Source organism: Malaya genurostris, chromosome 3 (assembly GCF_030247185.1).
Source record: "Malaya genurostris strain Urasoe2022 chromosome 3, Malgen_1.1, whole genome shotgun sequence".
Classification (NCBI taxonomy): domain Eukaryota; kingdom Metazoa; phylum Arthropoda; class Insecta; order Diptera; family Culicidae; genus Malaya; species Malaya genurostris.
Window position 1 is genome coordinate 101,916,154 of NC_080572.1, and position 19,698 is coordinate 101,935,851.

General features: G+C 38.8%; 1 protein-coding gene across 1 annotated transcript in view; it reads right to left on the reverse strand.

Moving 5' to 3' along the window:
* Positions 1 to 584: 584 nt before the first annotated feature.
* Positions 585 to 19,698, reverse strand: part of LOC131439489 (beta-1,4-glucuronyltransferase 1) — an 81,950-nt gene continuing 62,836 nt past the window's right edge. Inside the window, exon 4 of the mRNA XM_058610565.1 lies at positions 585 to 1,573. Within this exon, the coding sequence (XP_058466548.1) occupies positions 1,274 to 1,573 (300 nt within the window). The 3' untranslated portion in view covers positions 585 to 1,273. The remainder of the gene's footprint in view (positions 1,574 to 19,698) is intronic.

Below are 19,698 nucleotides of genomic sequence, written 5' to 3' on the forward strand. Positions count from 1 at the left end.
TCTGATGCTAATGCATATTTTCTGATGGTGTTTAATGAACCGAAATTTAGGTTTTCTTCAAATAAGAGCTCAACTCATTTTCTGAAACTTAAATATAAACGTAGTATTTGAATATAGTAGTATTATTCAAACGAAGGCTCGAAAACTGGCATCTAAGCTTTTTTGTAGTATTTTGATAATTTTTTATGTAATATATAAGAGATAATGAATAATATGAGAAAGATATCATTACACCACAAGATAGATTAGAACAGGCTTTCAATTCCTCTCCCCAAATTCTCGTGAAAATGCAGGAGCACTCACGCTCTCTTGAAACAACGATTATCGAACTAACATTCCTTTCTTTCCTCAATAGTACAGCCTTTGGACATGGCCGACCTCGTTGTTGATCATTCTATGGAAAGTTTGGAATGAGTGGACATGCACGGTGAAAACGATTCACATTCTTCCAAGCATCAATTTGTTCGTTCATTGTCCATTTTCCCTCATTCGGTCTATCACAAAGTGCAACTACGGACGGTTTGGTTCAGCTCAGCTCATAACCAGTACGGAGGGAGTGTGATAGTCACGTAAATAATCTTCACTTACAAGGAGGTAATTACAACATGAATTTATTCGTTTGCTAAATGTTTCGTTAAAAATAGCTTTATATACACCGGCCTACCGTCAAATAACATCAAAAATCTATCCGTTGTATATGCCATCTCTCATTTGTTGAATAGTGCCGTTCCAGTAACTATTCGAATAATATCTACATGATTCTAGGAGTATGTTTCTCGTTCAAATTGAATATTTAGAGTTGATCTAAATAGTGAAAGCAAATGTTAAGAAGTTAACTTATCCATTGTCCTGCTGTATTTCACATTTTCACGGCCGATTAAATAGAACTTTGCTTTAATTTGACAAATGAGCTTATCAACAAAAATCATACTTGACATCAGAATATTATTTCAGAAGGTTATAGTTTTTCATTATTTCTCCGCTAAATAGTTCCGATCTATTTATGATACGCTTTCCATCATAAATTTGGTTGGGTGTATATATCACACTAGAATATATGATGTATTGCAATGAAGTTAAACCACTAACTGATTTCCATCAAGCATATGATACCATCCAATTTATTCATAGTCTAATTTGGCAGGAAAAGCATGAATTCACGTGCTACTATTGATGATTTTGGATTTGAATATAACGTGACTTGTTGCGTCGCGAACAGCACAACGATATGTCACTGTCACTGTCGTTTTTGTCGTTGTACATTCCTCAATCATTAACCATTGTTATCGGCGGCACCACCGTCTCTCGCTCCGGCTCCTCCACCACCAGCCCCACCTCCAATAGCACCAACACCATGTTGCTTCAGAACTTTCTTCGGTAGCAACATTCGCAGTGGATCCTTGTGGTAACGAGCGAACACTTCCCGTTTGAAAATTTCGAAATACTTTCGGTTGACATTGTTTTGCCTCTCGCGCCAAGCTGGACGACTTTTCTTGTTTTGTAACCCCCAGTGGACGGTGAACAGTGGGCTAAGCACCTGGAATTGGTAACCGGCGACGAACATCTCGTAGACCTAAGGAAACACAAAGAAAAAAAAAACTTTCAGTCGATGGTTGTTATTAAATGGTATAAATTAGTGTTTTTTGTTTGTTCCCGGTACAAAATAAAGACATCTGGAAGTGAGATTTACGTACGACGTAATTTGTTCAGAAACAAATCCAATAACATCCAGCATAATGAGCTTCACCAAGCACTTTGGCCGAGTGTCAGTAGAACGGAGTATTTCCTATCTGACAGAAAAGCATTTTTTCCTGTCTGTAAGCGTAACAATAATCATAACCGCCAACCGGTAGAGAAAATTCTACCGCACCAAACGGTCGCACATTCAAATCAGAAGCGCACATCTCAGGAAAACGGGCATGAAGCAAAAGGCCGAACGAATATTGCCTTCTTAAATACTGACATTTAGCTTAAGCGTGTCAGGAATTGAAAAAGCTTTATTAAAATTATTAGAACGAAAAACGAAACACACATCTGCAAACACGCAACGACGGGCTCATCCGTGCTTCTGGTACGCTGTCCTAAGTTAAGTTTTCTTCACGTTTACCGTGCACATTGAAGGCCTTGTTTCACATTTTTCCCCCGTATTCGCCTTTTTCTTCATTTCCTATTCGTCTTAGACCGCTAACGCTAGGATTTCCCTCACTAAACGAGTTTGTTTTTATTTCTATCCCCATTAAGTTAAACAGAATCATAAAAAAAGTCAACCCCTCCGAAGTCGTGCCACGGAGCGTACCAGAGGAATATAGCAGGGAAACTCGCATGAGTTTCTGTCGAAGAGCAGCACGAGAAAAAAGATACCCGCTCTAATATATTTTATTTAATTCAATTCGCACTTTTCCGTCCCAACGATGGCTGAAAAGATACCTAGGACAACAACGACGACGATGTCGGAAGAAAACCAGAGTCGAGTAAGGAATAGAAAGATTTTGAATACACCGTTGCTTGCTTGGGTTTGGAGTGCAGTTCAAGCTATGTAAGTATGGTTTACTTGAAAAAGAATTTTTTGAAATTAGTCAAATCTGAATTCCGAAATCCGCTGTATATATTTCAGTTGAAAATTAGAAATTCACAGTGCGACCCTGTGTAACATTGATGAAACATCGTTCCAAAAGCTTTCCTTAAATACGTTTATGATGTTGATCATACAGACACATGCCGGCATTTTGTTTGGTGCTAGCCCGTAATGGTGCACCTTTTTCCCACCAACAATCTACGAACCTTAGATTTGTATGATTTCAATGGTGGAACAAAAGCAAATGTAAATCACCAAACAGGTGAATTGTTGAAAAAAAACCTTCTACGTTTACCAATTTCTCTGCGAAAGCAATAACATCAAAATCATTTCAAATAACAATTAGCCAAATCAGTCTCGAAATTGTAGCTCAATCAAGTGGCAAAATAACTTCATCGCCCACTTTCGTCCATACTGCCTGTGTTCGGTGATTACAAGAGGAACAAAAGAAGCAAGCCGCAACATCATCAACGATTCAGTCGTTTTTGTAAGTCGAAAGAAAAACCCTGACCAAAAATGATGCTAAATCAGCAAGCCTCGTAAGCTTTTTTCTTTTATTTGACTTCTTGCATGGGCGAAATCAGAGAACCTACGAAGGAGTGGATCGAACAATGTGCCAGCAAAACAAAAAGCAATACAGCTTTAACCCAGGGTACACCGAGATGGGAAATGGATGATAGAGATTAAAAATTTCCACCACCCAACAGTCTCGTTTCGCCTTTTTGATTGAACAGACATCGGTTTGGTCGGTTTGGAGGGGAAAGGGACGATGGAGCTGCAGTCGTGATATTCTGAATGGAAAGTTGAATAAAAACCAAAAGTGGTATGCAGCACTCCACATTATGTTGGTGTATTTGAAGACGCAAACCAGAAATTTGTATTCTTATTCTACCAGTTGAAACAGCATGGCATTGCCCATTGAAAACCATATAGGGGTAGATGGGGTAAAATGCACTCCCTGAGGAAATGTGGCTATATCTTTACTATAGAGAATAACACGTAAGAGTTTCATGCATGACTATCTTCCGTAATCATTATTTCTCCAAATTTAAAACTACATGAAATATCTTATTTTCTAAATCCTTAAAAATTGTCTATTGAAATATATGCGGGGCATGACGCCCGATCGTGGAAAACATGAAAAATATACATTCTAAATTACGCGAAGTGACAATTATCTGAACATAGAGGCAGGATAATCTTAAACAACGGGTAAACATCTGTTCGGAGTAACGATTATCTAACTACGCGGTGAACTGGTGTTAAGTCGGGATTAAATTCGGTCGATAAATTGGCACGATAAGCCTTAGAGATGTGCTTTGTTTGATGGTTTATATTCAACTAACGATAAAAAAGATCGATTCTGGCTGTCCTATATCTCATATATAGGATCAGTACAGATTCAGGTAGAAAGCAAAAGGGAATAAAAAACTCACTATTCTATTGTGTTTGATGGTGAGAGATAAGAGTGATACAGTAGGTACAAATTTTTGGGTGATAAAGCGAATAGAATATATGTTTGCCTGCTTGGCGTAATTGGGTTCTAAAAGATGATCACTTAACATACGCCGGCCACCGTTGAAACAAATTTCAACCTAAACTATTCTATCTATCCTATTTTTGTTACATACAGTACATAATTCTGTTTATATTTGTGTAAATATAATATCCACTTCGTAGTTGCTATGATTGTCGTTCAGTATCCAAAACCGGTTGCACTAGCTGCTAAATCCATTCGTCTGGTCGATCGTCGATTGTTGCTCTTCTTCCAGTTCATCAGGCATTGCAGTTGTCGATCAGCTCGAACGTTTCTTCGACCAACATGACGGCATCCTGGTTAACATAAAATGCCCATTGGTTTCGTAATAGTCGACGAAAAACTAGGTGCTCATGGTTGTGGGTTGGAACACGACATTATATCCAGCGGCCACAATGGAAGACAAAAAATTCAATTAACTTTTTGAAAATTCATTGAAACAAAATACTCACATGGTCCGAGGGCCTTTGGGCCCTCGGTCGTTGCACAGTACAGTCACTGTGATGGCAGAGTCACTCGTGATTAGTCATCTGGGTATCATCAGCCGTAGGTAACGATGATTCGCGTATGGGTAACACGCATATTTTGGAAATAGCCCGTCGGTATTCTCCGTCCTGTGTTTTCACCATGACAACTCGAATATTTCCGTCGTCGGCCTTGAAAATATGAACCACTCTTCCAATGCGCCATTTAAGGGGTGGTAAGTTGTCCTCCTTTACCAATACCATGGTACCAATAGCGATATTATCCATCTGACGTGTCCACTTCGTTCGTGGCTGCAATCCGGACAAGTACTCGGTGCTCCAGCGTTTCCAGATTCTGCGGAGAAACTTTTGGACCACTTGCCAACGATCGAGTCTGTTTAGAGGTACATTTTCTAACGACGGCTCAACAATGGTCGTAAGAGGGCGATGAATCAAAAAATGTCCAGGAGTAAGGAAATCAAGGTCTTCAGGGTCAGTAGAGGTTTGCGTTAGCGGCCGCGAGTTCAAACAAGCTTCTATCTGCGTCAGAAGTGTGGTCAGCTGATCGACGGTTAACGTTGAATTGCCTAACGTAGCTCGAAGGTGCGATTTTAACGATTTGACGGCCGCCTCCCATAGGCCACCAAAGTTGGGAGACCGGGGAGGTATAAATTTGAATTCTATGCCATCTTCCGCACACGAACGGGATACGGCATATTGCATTTGTTGAGAATTGAATTGTTTGGAAAGCTCCTCTAGCTCGCGTGACGCTCCCTTGAAGTTGGTTGCATTATCGCATTCAATGAGCTTCGGTTTTCCGCGACGTGCAACGGAACGTTTTAGCGCTGCGATGAAGGAATCGGACGATAGATCTCCCACCAATTCCACATGAACTGCCTTTACAGAGAGGCAAATGAAAATAACAACATAACATTTTATCATGGTCGATCGCCGCTGAGGATAACGATAATAGAAAGGGCCGCATAGATCGACAGCAGTGCTCACAAAGGGTAAAGTTGGCGACACTCGTTCTGGCGGCAAGTCGCCCATAAGTTGCTCTTGAACACGTGGACGGCATCTGAAACAGCTTATGCAGGTATGCACAATTCTTCGAACCAGATTTCTAATACGGAGCGGCCAAAATTTCTCTCGAATGTGGGCTATTAAAAGCTGAGGCCCCGCATGAAACAGTTTTTCGTGATAATATCGAGCGACTAAATCGGTAAAAGGATGTCTGGAAGGTAATACCATTGGGTGCTTTCGATCGTACGGGATTTGAGCATGTCGAAGTCGACCTCGAACTCTAAGTAATCCGTTTGATAAAATAGGAGTGCAAGTTCTTAGGGGTGATTTTGTCGCAACTTGCCCTGAATTAGCTATCGATTTGAAATCCTGTGTAAAGACCTCCTGTTGTGCCATACGAACCAACAATTCTACTGCTTCATTTAGTTCGGTAGTTAGCAAAAATCCGTGCCTGCGAATTTTACGGTTTTTGGGATTGGTGTTAAAACGAAATCTTCGTATTCAGGCCACTAAGCGAACAAGGCCAATGTACGATGATCGTAGCGTAAAGATTGGGTTTGGTGGTGCTATTTGTACTGTTAATGAGACTGGTCTCTCTTCCAAGTCATCTATGTTAAAATCTATGCTCGAATCAAGGCACAGGGTACTAGGCCAAAATCGCGACTGTTTTCCAATCCAATCTGGACCGTGCCACCAAATTGAATTCTGCTGTAGTTGATCAGGATCCATTCCCCGTGATATGATGTCAGCAGGGTTTTCTGTCCCGGAAACATGAGACCATATTCCTGCAGCTGTGATATGCTGTATCTCGGAAACTCTATTTGCCACAAATGTCTTCCAGCGGGATGGAGATGCTGCTAACCAGTGCAAAACTATGGTCGAGTCTGTCCAAAAGACTGGTTTGGCATGAAATTTGACGGAATCCTGCACCTTTTGATATAAGTGAGCTAGTAACAATGCCGAGGAAAGTTCAAGCCGAGGTAAACAAATTCGTTTTTGTCTTTTGGTATCGCCGAGAGGAGCGACTTTCGATTTGGCAGTGAGTAAATGCACCGTTATAGTTCCGTCTTCTGCCACGGCCCGAACATAGATGCACGCGCCGTAAGCCTTTTCAGATGCATCGCAAAATCCATGCAATTCCATTGAACGAAGAACTCGAACAGGAGCTACCCAGCGAGGGACTTGTAGTTTACGAAGAGAATCTAAGTTGAGCCGGAATTCTCGCCATCGATCTTGCAACGTTTCATCAAGCGGATCATCCCAAGTTTTCTGGCTTCTCCAGAGATCTTGAAGGTAGATTTTAGCCTGTACGATAACCGGTCCGACTAATCCTAGTGGGTCGAAAAGTTTGGCGGCATCAGAGAGTACTATTCGTTTTGTAATTTTCGTTGCATTACTCCATTTGGGTACGTCGAATAGAAATTGGTCGGTGGTTGTCCGCCACTGCAAGCCAAGTGTTTTTATAGGTGAAGAGGAGGCGTCGAGATCAAATAGAGTTCTTTCGTCTCTTAGGTCAGGTGATAAGTGGTGAAGAATCGAAGGGCAATTAGACGACCATTTTCTGAGACTAAAACCAGCAGAGTGGAGTAAATCTAAAAGTTGTAAGCAGAGTTGCTGAGCGTCGAGAATATCGTCAACACCTGTCAACAAATCGTCCATATAGAAATCAGTAGCCACTACCTCAGCAGCTCTAGGATGTGTATCCCTTCCCAACTTCGCTAACTCTTGTAGGCATTTTGTCGCCAAATAAGGTGCACACGACGTTCCGTAGGTGACGGTGGTTAGTTGAAACGTACGTAATGGCTCCTGCGGGGAATTTCTCCAGATGATTTGTTGAAGCGGTTGATCGGAAGAATGGACGACTACCTGTCGGTACATCTTTTCGATATCAGCGATTATAGCGTACCGAGACATACGAAATCGAAGAACTACGGAAATCATGTCATCCTGCACTACAGGACCGACCATAAGTGCATCGTTTAAAGAAACGCCGGTATCAGTTGCACAAGATGCGTCAAAAACTACTCGTAATTTGGTGGTAAGACTATCGGGCTTTATAACACAGTGATGAGGTAAGAAGTACGATGGCCAATAAAACGGGTCTGGCGTTTCAATCATATGGCCTAGTTCGCGATACTCTTCAATAAAATTTGTGTACGATTCCTTCAGAGAAGGGTTCGCTGATAAACGACGTTCCAATGCAAGAAATCGTCTGACGGCAATCTCTTTTGACTTACCTAGCGTTGAGATGACTGGAGTTCTTTTTGGAAGATGTACTTCAAAACGCCCGGTTGTGTTTCGTATTGTAGTTGCTGCGAAGTACTCTTCGCAACGGGTTTCTTCGATCGACAGCGTACTGGTAGTTTGGCACGACTCAAGTTCCCAAAAACGTGTCAATTGCGATTCAAGGACACTTGCATCACAAATGTGCGCAACCCGAAATGATGAAGTAGGTGTGTTTCCTATCTTTCCGGACACAACCCACCCAAGAACAGTTTTTTGTAAAGTAGGTAGGTTAGGTCCGAGACGAATAATGCCTTCCTCGATAAGATCGTAATACATTTCCATACCCAAAATCATATCGATAGGACCTGGGTCATTGAATGTGGGATCAGCGAGGACGATATTGGAGGGTATACTCCATTCCTCGGTGTTCAAGGGTTTTGCTGGTAGCTCTCTAGTGATTCCCGGTAAAACATGAAACGAATAATCTGAAGTGAAACCGGAACAGTGAGACTGCAGTCTGGCAATGACAGCATACGACGAGATGGTGGTAGAATTACCCACCCCACCGATTTCCTGATATGTTTTGATGCGCCGCAGTTTCAACTTTTGAGAGAAGTCCTCAGTGATCAAATTCAGTTGTGATGCTGGATCCAACAAGGCTCTTGCCCACAAAGCATATCCATGGGTATCTATAACCTTCACAACAGCAGTTTGTAGCAATACCGTAGAAGGGATGGTTCTAACGTTTCCTAGCAGGGTAGTCGAGACATGGACAGTTTGTGCGGTGGAGGTAGTAGCCACTTGTTCCTCCAAAGTTGACGGCTGATGAGGTGGACTAGGCCTAGGCTGAACGATTGGACCAGTACGACTCAATGGATTCTGATTAGGTGATGGAGTAGAAGGCGATTTTGTGTTGGACGTATCCGACGACCGAAGTGTGACATTTTGATGCAACATAGTGTGATGTTTTTGATTACAAACTCTGCATGAACTTGAAGGACATTGTTTGACGAGGTGGGTAGAGGAGAAGCAATTTATGCAAAGTGAATTCTTCTTCACTGCTTCGAACCGATTAGCTACCGATAATTTCCGAAATGTATCACAATGGAATGGCGAGTGCGAAGATTGCTTACAAAACGGACAACTCTTTGTTTCCGAGTTTGAGATGACGGCGTAACTAAGCTTAGATTTCGAGAAGCGACCAGAATCGGTTTTGGGAGACTCTGATGTACGAGACTTTAATGGCGACAACGATTGCAATATTGTGCAATGCTCTCGCAAAAACTCAATTACCTCGGCATACCTTGGTACATCCGTTGACTTATGATGCTGCTCCCATTGCTTCAGAGTAGCGGAATCCAAACGCGCGCATACCATATGTGCCAGTAATACACTCCATCCTTTAGTATCAATTTCAACCTTTTCAATCATGTTTAAATTACGCTCGAAATCATCAATCAAATGAGATAGCGATTCATAACATTCTTTCCGCATTGGTTCAATATTCAATAGTGATTCAATGTAAGCCTTAATGACAAGTTTTTTATTGTCGTAACGCCGGTTAAGTAAGTTCCAAGCTACAGAATAGTTTGCGCCTGTAATTTCGATCGATTCTATAACTCTCTTTGCTTCTTTAGAGAGTGAGGAAACAAGAAATGTAAATTTATCAATAGGCCTTAGTTGGTGGTTTGCATCGATAAGACTAACGAAGGTGTCACGAAACGATAGCCAATTAGCTAACGTACCGTCGAAAGTGGGAAGTTTTACTTCTGGCAATTTTATTCTAGCAAAGGCTGAATCTGTGAGTATTTGGTTCTGTGGAACAACACGTTGTTCCGGGTTAAGAGCGATAGGAGTTTGTTTACGGAGTTCAGATATCAAAAATCCATATACCATCATATAATTATTTTCAAATTCATCGCGTATCTTACGGTTATCATCCTCATCAGTAAGCAGTACGGTAGAGGCATCAGCATTCTCCTCTCTTTCGTCTAGCAATTCCAATTGTAAACGAACGGATTGAAATTCGGCGAACACTCCGTCTAATCGCTTTTTCCAACCTTCAAGGAGTCTTTTGTCTCTTTGTTCATTATACGCATTCATCAAACTAACTAAATGAGTCATTGAATCAATGCAAAAGCGTCCTTGGCGCGAAAGTGTCTTCAGGCTTAGCGCCATTTGATTAGATTACAAATAGGTCAGTTTAAAACTTCCTTTCACTCCCAACTCAATTATCAAATTCGCCGATTTTCACACTTCGCCAAGTCACCACTTCCACGTTCATTAAAATACGAGCAGAGGTAAAACGTGGTTCACTTCAATCTATATAGAATTTGCTCAGATGCGACCATAATTCAATCCAATAAATTGTTCAATATAATTGAGCATGCGTACTTACAATCGGTCCGTTATTCTAGCCCAATTGTCCTTATACCTCTTTTGTTCAGTCCGAATAAAGACTATCCAAGCCAAGCCAGTTGGGAACAAATTAAATCACGGGTATAGTGCGAAAACGTTTCCAGCTACAAAGCGACACGTAGCTAAAATTATGTACTGCTGAAATTAACTTTACGCCTTCGCAATTTTATTCCGAACTAAGCGGTAACACTATTTTTCGTAGTTATGCACTGCTAGCCACCACGTGCTCTTTTATTGTATAGTGTTCGAAATGTTCACTATTTTAACCTTATAAACATGTGATTCACAACTAAACTGTCTCTTTCACTTTCTCGAATTTCACTCGCGCAATTGATCCGGCTCGAAGGACCAAATTTATGTTCGGAGTAACGATTATCTAACTACGCGGTGAACTGGTGTTAAGTCGGGATTAAATTCGGTCGATAAATTGGCACGATAAGCCTTAGAGATGTGCTTTGTTTGATGGTTTATATTCAACTAACGATAAAAAAGATCGATTCTGGCTGTCCTATATCTCATATATAGGATCAGTACAGATTCAGGTAGAAAGCAAAAGGGATTAAAAAACTCACTATTCTATTGTGTTTGATGGTGAGAGATAAGAGTGATACAGTAGGTACAAATTTTTGGGTGATAAAGCGAATAGAATATATGTTTGCCTGCTTGGCGTAATTGGGTTCTAAAAGATGATCACTTAACAACATCCATCAAAACAATGCATTAAAGCTTATGACAACCACGGGGAAATATGCACCCTCATAAAGCTTCTTCTTCTTCTTTAAAGAAAGCTTTAGACTTTTCGTTCACGAAATATTTGCGAGGTGGAAGATTGTTCACTATTGTTCATTAAATTGATAACTTATGGATAATTGTTGTAAGTAAATTCTTGAGCATTTTGCCTCACACAATTCGGGTCGTTTTGCCCCCAAAAATATGAGACGATAAATTTGACGATTTTTCTATAAAATTGCAAATGCATCGTCTGTATTAGAACTAATTTTAGAAACCCGAATGTTTGGCAAAAAAGTTCACTGGTTACAAAATTAAAATCGTCTTCCTCACCCCAGAAAATTACTATGGAACGAACATCAAAAATTACTTATAACAGAGACTAATAGCTTTTTTAAAAGTTTTCCAGATATGATTGAACCATCGCTACCAAAATTTTATAGTAATCTGTTGTTATGGCGGACTTTCAGTTCCATTAAAATTTCAGTTAAAAAAATTGGTATCTTTTTAGAAAAGCTAAAGGTGCATTATGCCTCGGGGGTGCGTTGTACCCCATCTTCCCCTATACTGGAAAAACACATTTGAAAATCTCTTGAAACCCACTTAACGCCAATTTTACTCTTCACTATACGTGGCTGTGTTTCGATTGAAAAAATAATTTTGAACGCTTATAACTCAGTCATTTGTTGATGGATTTATATAGTTGAACTACCAATCCATTCGAAAACATTTAACATAAACATGTATGGAAACGTCGTTTCAATATTTTCCGAATATCAATTAGTTAAACAATTGTATGAAATTGTATGTAGAATTTGAAACGATGCACCTAAACTAAAGTACAGATTAGTTACATTTAACATTCTGAAACACAAATATTATGAAATAACCAGTATAGTTCTTTATAATAAAATAATGGTGGTTCTGAAAAGAACCTTTTATGAAAGCGTTTGTGAATTGGAATTCCGATGGATGCCGCTGACTTTCGTCATCTAATTCCAGGCTGAACTGTTGTACGTGGGTGCGATACTGATATGGTTGGTGTAGGTGTAACGTTTACAACCGATTATAATCTTCCAATAAAGAAAACATTAATTCGCTGGGTTGATCGATGATACAATAGGCCTCATTTGTAGCATTTAGAAGGGTCAAATTGCGTAATTCTCTACGATATTAAACTCTGGAACATTTTTTGCAAAAACAAAGAAGGCTTCACTTGATCTCGATTACTGTGAATTTCACACAGCGAAAAGAGCACAAATCTAACCAAGCTGTTCTAGATTTGCACTAAACTGAGGATATTTACCTTCGATTTGCGAACAACAAATCCTAATAATTCTTTAGAAAACTTTTGAGCCATTAGAACGGCTAATTTTGTGTAATGCTCTTCACCGTTGTTTTTTCATCAATGCTAATGACTGGCAGCTGTGACGTAATCGCTCTTGTCGGAGGCGAAACTAGCTTCACAAACGACACAAAATACATCTGCTCGCAGTGGCGATAGAATCCAAACTGATCCAATTTTTGTTAAGAGCTTTTTCATTAATGGGCGGTCCTAACGGCTATAAAAATAGTCGCATACAAAATTTTAATGTCGATTATTTCATTTCGGATTTGCATAATTTTTAGAAAGAAACTGCATCACGATCAAAAACTTATCACTCTCTCAGAGGGTAAATTTTGAAAAGGCACCCCATAGTAAAGTAAGTCGTATTCACGACAAAAGTTGTGTGTAATGAATGTGGAAACCGCGCATCATATGGCTATTTTCGGAACGGATGTGAAGAGTAAGTGCAAGAAAATGATGATGATCATCAAAAGATCAAAATCCAAGATGGCGGCTTCCGGCTTATTGATATTGCATAAAACCTCTAACAATGTGGGTATCTTTGGAACGGAATTGATGAGTAGCTGTCGAAAAACGATGTTTTAAGGCGGTTCTGAAATTCAAGATGGCAACTTCCGGTTTTTTTTTATTTTATACAACAATAACATAACACATGGATCAATAAGTCCCGAGACTAACAACATTTTTTTGCAAATTTTTTTTTAATTCATCAACATAATCACCTTTTAGGGTGATACAATGGTTCCAACGTTTTTCCAATTTTTCAATACCATGTTTATAAAAAAATTTATCCTTCGCTTCAAAATAAGCTTCAGTTTCAGCGATGACCTACTCATTTGAGCCAAATCTTTTACCCTGGAGCATTTTTTTAAGATCAGCAAAGAGCCAGTAGTCACTGGGGACTAAATTTGGCGAGTATGGGGGGCGAGGAAGCAGATCAAAGCCCAATTCGGTCAATTTCGCCATAGTTTTCATCGACTTGTGGCAGGGTGCATTTTGTTCCATCGAAAGCAATCGCGGCACCCACTTGGAAAAAACCTTTTTCATGCTCAATTTTTCATGAAGGATAGTAAATACACTTCCATATGATATCTGTGTCATCTCAGCAATCTCACGGAGCTTCACTTTACGATCTTTCATTATAATTTTTGTCACTTCACTCACATTTTCCGGTGTAACGGCTTCCACAGGTCTACCCGAGCGTTCCGCGTCATTTGTGTCGGTACGACCACGTTTAAACTCGGCGACCCACCGACAAATCGTTGCTTTTGATGGACAAGAGTCCGGATAACATTTTTCAATCCATTGTTTCGCTTGCACGGTGTTTTTACCCATTAAAAAACAATGTTTTATCAAAACACGAAACTCCGTTTTTTTCCATTTTTTAAACAAACTACAAAACGACTTTACTCCAACCTCGATAACTCAGCTGTTTCTGGTCGGATCGACTTAAAATTTTGACCCGTTTCAAGCAAAGGTTAGTACTCTAGAAAGACGTGGTTACTGGTTTACTACGAGTGCCATATCTGCTTTAGTCTCGGGACTTATTGATCCATGTGTTATTTAAAGGCACACTGCTTAAGCTCTAAGATGCCAAGGGTATTTTCTAATTTTAATTAACGACCAACTTAAAACTAGGATATTATTCATTAGGGTAGTGGCGAATTCCTGTCGCAATGCGACCATTCTGGCGATTTATTTATTTATTTATAATCCATTTTTTGTTAACATTTATATACTGGCTACAATATTTTAGTGATACAATTTATATTTTTACATCTATGGTATTATCTGCTTAGTCTATGTTTTAATTTTTTATTTCTTGTTGTTTCAGTCCTAAATTGTTAGTGACTTTTATTTCATGTTTGAATTGATATCCTTGAAATTTTATATTTTTATCTACTTAACCTAAACTAACCTAACGTAACTCTAGCTGTAAAGCGCTCTAATAATGTTTAGAAGTTGAACATTTAGTTTTGAATTTATTGTGTGTGTTTTCAAATTTCTGCTCGATTGTTTCTTGTTCAGCAATTGTATGTACATAAGAAGTTCTAGTCCATGGAGGTAGATTCGGAGCCTTTCTTAAAAATTTGTTTTGAACGACTTGGAGCTTATTTTTATGACATTTTGCGCAATTTTTCCAAACTGGAACTGCATAATCAATGACTTGATAAACTATTCGCCTATAAACAGCTAGTTTGTTTTGAGGTGATAATTTAGATTTTCTGGGTAGAGAGATCTCAATAAAATGATGCATTTTAACACTATTTTGTCCACTTGTGACCTAAAGAGAAACTTGCTCTCCATGGTCAGTCCTAGATAAGCTGCCTCACTCAACCAATCTATTTTAAAGCCATTAATTTTAATTTTGCTATTCGCAGGTGCGAAAAGTCGGGGAGATTTAGAGTGTGGAAATATGACAGCTTGAGTTTTAGTTCCGTTGATGCATATTTTCCAACTGCTGAAATAATCAACCAGTACATCCATTCCTCTCTACATTTTGTTTACTAATGATCGAATTACGTGGTCTTTGTAGATGACGGAGGTGTCATCGGCAAACAGTTAGAGTACACCATCACCCGGAAGCTCCGGAACATGTGACGTGAAAATATTGAATAATATTGGCCCAACGATACTACCTTTAGAAACACCAGCGGGAACATGAAATTTATCTGATGATAAGTTGTTAACAAAGACTTCTGTTTAACAGACAGTTTTTTACTATTTTGACTACATAGGTTGGGAAGTTGAGATAATGCATTTTATGAATAAGGTCATCGTGCAAGACATTGTCAAAAGCTTTTTTAACGTCTAACAAAATCATGCCAGATGTTTTCGAAACAACTTTATTTCTTGAGAGAGTGTTATTGACTCTGACCAACTGGTGAATAGTAGAACGACCTCTTCTAAACCCAAATTGTTCTTCAGGAAAAGTGTTATTGGTGTCAAAAAACTCTAACAAACGGGGTGGGATTGCTTTTTCGAACATTTTGGACAGTGAAGATAAGAGACTAATCGGACGAAAGCTCTTTGGACAGGTGGGATCCTTTCCAGGCTTTTTATTGGGATCACTTTGGCCACTTTCCAACTAGAGGGGAAGTAGCTAAGAACCAAACATTGGTTGAAAATAGATGCAAGTTTTTGGAAAAATCTAACGTTAAGGTGTTTGAGCTCTATGTTGAAAATAGAGTCAGTTCTCTGGTACTGCCATCGATAAATATTTCTTAACCTAATTAATGTTTTAGTGGTAGGATCAATGGTGATAGATTTACGGAATATTGGTATTTCTCTTATGATTATTAGTATTTCTTAAAAGTTTTTGCTGTATTCCTTGAACTTGGCATTCCTTGAAAACACTATACCGGAAGTCACCTCATTGAATTTTGAAACGAGCTCAAACATCGTTTATTGGTATCCAATCTGTTCTGGAAATTTTTTCCTTTTAAGTGTTTTTAAGGCTTATCGAAAAACCGGAGGATGTTATATTGGAATTCGAGACTACACCAAACATAGTTTTGCGACATCTGTTTATTGAATACTTCCTAAAAAAAAACCCCATATTGTAAAGGTTTTCAAGAAATATCGATAAACCGGAAGTGGCCATTTTGGATTTCAGAACCACCACAAACAACGTTTTCCGTCATCTACTCATCAATTCTGTGCCGAAAATACCCATATTGTAAGGGTTTTCTTGGCATATCAATCAACCAAAATACCTCAAACATCATTTTCCGGAATCTACTCTTTAAACCCGTTCCAAAAATACTCATATTGTAGTAGTTTCCATGGAATATAAATGAGTCGGAAATCGCTTTCGATGTATTCCAAAACCTCTTTGGATTTGGTTCGTAAAAAGAGTTACTTTAAAAGAGGTAACGTATAAAAAGTGTTCGTAAACGGAGGTTTGGGTGTATTAATTCGCTCGCTGGATAGTCGCTTTGGTATGTGTGCGGTGTGTTGATACCGTATTCACTGCTATTAAATACAAGTTAACTGTTTATTTTGATTCTCCGGTTACTAGCAGGCCAATTAAGAACTATCGGCGATAGATTTTTCGGGCCAAATTGTATCTCGGTGATTTGTTGATGGATTTGCCTCATTTAACTTGATTCGAAAACTTTAATATTGTCCATACAAAAATGTTTTAATTTGTCAATGGGTAGTGTGGGGAATGGTAACTCCATTTACATACGAACAACACGGTGGCGCGCAACTAGATTCAGTATAAGTTGGTCTAATCTTGCTTCCAAGAATCTCATAGAAGGGATCCAGACTAAGTGTAACCGAAACGATGCAATGCAATGCAAATCGTTATGCAGTATCAAGTTGAACAAGTTGTTGTCCCACCGGGAATAAACGCTTCAAAAGATTCGGAACCTAGCACAAATGTGTTGCACGGATACACATATATAGAATTATCAGATGTAATATCATATAGCATTAAAGATAAACTCAAGATAAGCCGATCTGCGATTTTACATGTATCATTTGACTAGGACCCCTCACTGAACTCGGTTCACCACAGTTAAATTATCATTTGCATCAAAACAACAAGCGTCTTATCATTATATGCGTTGTAACTATGACATTGTTCGTTCATGTATTAATAATATCCAGTTACAATATGAACAAAATTAAGGAATTTACTTGCGTATACTAATTTGATTCCTAATATGTAAAAGTGAAAATCAATTAAAGTAACAAAATATTCTGTGCAGACTGTTTCACATGATTTCTTCCTTTTACTGTTGCCATTGTACACACTTAAAAAAATCCCTGTGATTTTACATCTTATTAGATGCACATAAATGGAGCGTCGCAGTTCACGCAAATTCACGTGGTAGAACGTTTAATATTGTGTCTAAAACTCCATGAGATGAAATTCGTTGAAATAAAAAAAGAATACTGATAGCAACCGCCGCGATTTGAACCGAGAATCATTGGATCGCATGTACGTCTGTTAATCGACTGAGCCACAGAAGCATACATCTGCTTGGTTGGTAAAAGGTGCATTTAAATTCATACAGTTGTACCTGCTAGCATAATGCCAGTTACAGTCGAAACCGGTAAAATTCAAGCTAATCTAACATTAAGTCAATACAAATGAAATTATCCGTCATTTGACGAATTAGGTCTTTATGAAATCCATCGTATGAGGAATTAAGTCACCTGTATTATTCAGATTTTTTTGGTGTGTATTTTCAGACGCTTTCCGAAGATTATCGACGCTTTTTTAACGAAGGATCACTAAAATTTCACCATAACTGAGTTTATTGGTTGACGATTATTCACAACTAAACGCTAAAAGTTGAGTGAGCTTGTAATTTGTCACTGTTTAGTGCATCCAAAATAATCTATATTTTTGTATTTATTATAGATACCTTGGAATTATTTCATTTTTAATGTATGTTAATCTTGCTAGGTCGTGTCTTGCATACAACCCTTCTTTTTTTTCAACACTTCCTACGTATCTGGCGAGATATGGCACATGGCTCCATCTTGCCGTAACCACGTAAGACTGATACCTACTGATACATTTTGGGACCTTCCGGTGCGAGCACAAAAAAAACTGCTTCGAAGCGCGTAGCGTACGCGGTTCTCGTTTTGGAAAAATGCTGAAATCGAATCGTAAACAATAGTCAGTTGATTTATTCTCGCATTTCATCAAGGACACTACTGCCCTCTGCATAAAAAAAAACTACAAGGATCAGCCCCATGGGGTTGTTCGAGCCATTGATGTGGAACAAGGCAACCAAAATTTCTAATGATCTACAATCAAAAAATTCACTCAATCCGAACCAACACCGAACATCATTTGTCTTGATTTGCATTTGTTTTATAACCGACGAAATTACACCATTAACCCAAATGCAAGCAATTATATCTTTGTACATACTTGCGATTTCGATAACTAAGCTTCTCTTCGCCAAGCTTGTGTTCAAGTTTTTTATGCAAGCAGTTTTTTAAGCCTTAAGTTTCTCTACCATTCTGCAATTTCGGTTGAAGCGATAAACTATTTCTCATTATTAATCGAGTTCATCTAATATAAATTATAAATTAATCTTAAACACTCAAAATTTATCCAGGAGTTGTTGTCAATTTCTCATGGGAAAACGACATTACATGGAATTCCGAGCTTGCATGACACAAGATCAGAGCATACCAATTAATGGCTGAGGCCAGTGTGTTTTAGGGTGTTTTAAAGGTCTATTTTCACGCTTCCAACCTGATTCTCTCAGAAACAGTGACGAATATCACAAAACCCAACTGACAATCTTTTAGAAAATTAGTTTAGATTATTCTGTGAATATTTCAAAATGATTCATTGACATTAGCGGTCGGGAAAGTCTTTTTTCTGAAGGAAGAATTGCTTAGCTGAAATCGCCGTCTTTCAACTTGCTCATTGAATATCTCGCCTTCAGAAGCATGGATCAAAAATTTATCCTGACAATGTCTAGATAATTTAATTTGAATGCGATTAGTGCATAAAAACATATATGTTGTCGCGATAAAAATTAAGTGAATGTTATTTTTGTAATGGTAAGTCCATTTCTATGGCGGCACCATTTTTTTCTGCTCTTGTATCCTGGTAACGTAACGAAACATGAGAGAAAAATAAAATCGGCTCAGTAAGGCTGCCAAACAAGCGGTAGCTTTATTGGATTTTATGTGATGTAGTCAAACTTGTAACCGAAAATATCAAAACTTTCTAGGCCACCCGGCCACATCGAGAGTCATTTTACACATTTAAGAGAGAGCATGGAGAGAAATGTAATACGGCAGCGATGTTTTATTTATAGATTCGCGTGCTTCCAACAGCTTCGCTTTTGCATCGATTGACCAATCAGAGCGATGCTCTCTCTGACCTGACCACATTTCTACGTATAGTTTTTCTTGAATTTCTGATTTGCACCCCTATATAGAAAATAAAGATGTGTTCCACATAAAAAAATATCACTCCATTCCATTTTACCGATCGCGATTAATCGCTTTCTTTTCAGTGTACAATCTTTTTGGAGCGTTGATTGATTTTCAACAACTTATTTTTGGACACCACTTTGTACACGATTTTTGAGTTGCAAAGATTTTAAGAAATAACATGCAAAAGTACATTCGCTTTCAGTCGAAAAATAAGTCTTCAGTCGAATTGATCCCTCCAATCGTGCAAAATAAAGTGTCAAGTTTCATCCGGTATGTGGAATTCACCACCATTTTTTGGAATTGCTCGACTAATATTTGTTAGAGAAAGCAAAGATTCATACCTTCCACCTCATAACACTCCCAAAAAAATCCTACTGTCCTACTAGGGCTCGAGCGCACAAAATTGCACCGCTCAAATATGGCACGAAGAGCAATGCTTTCATTTTATTATTTGGCA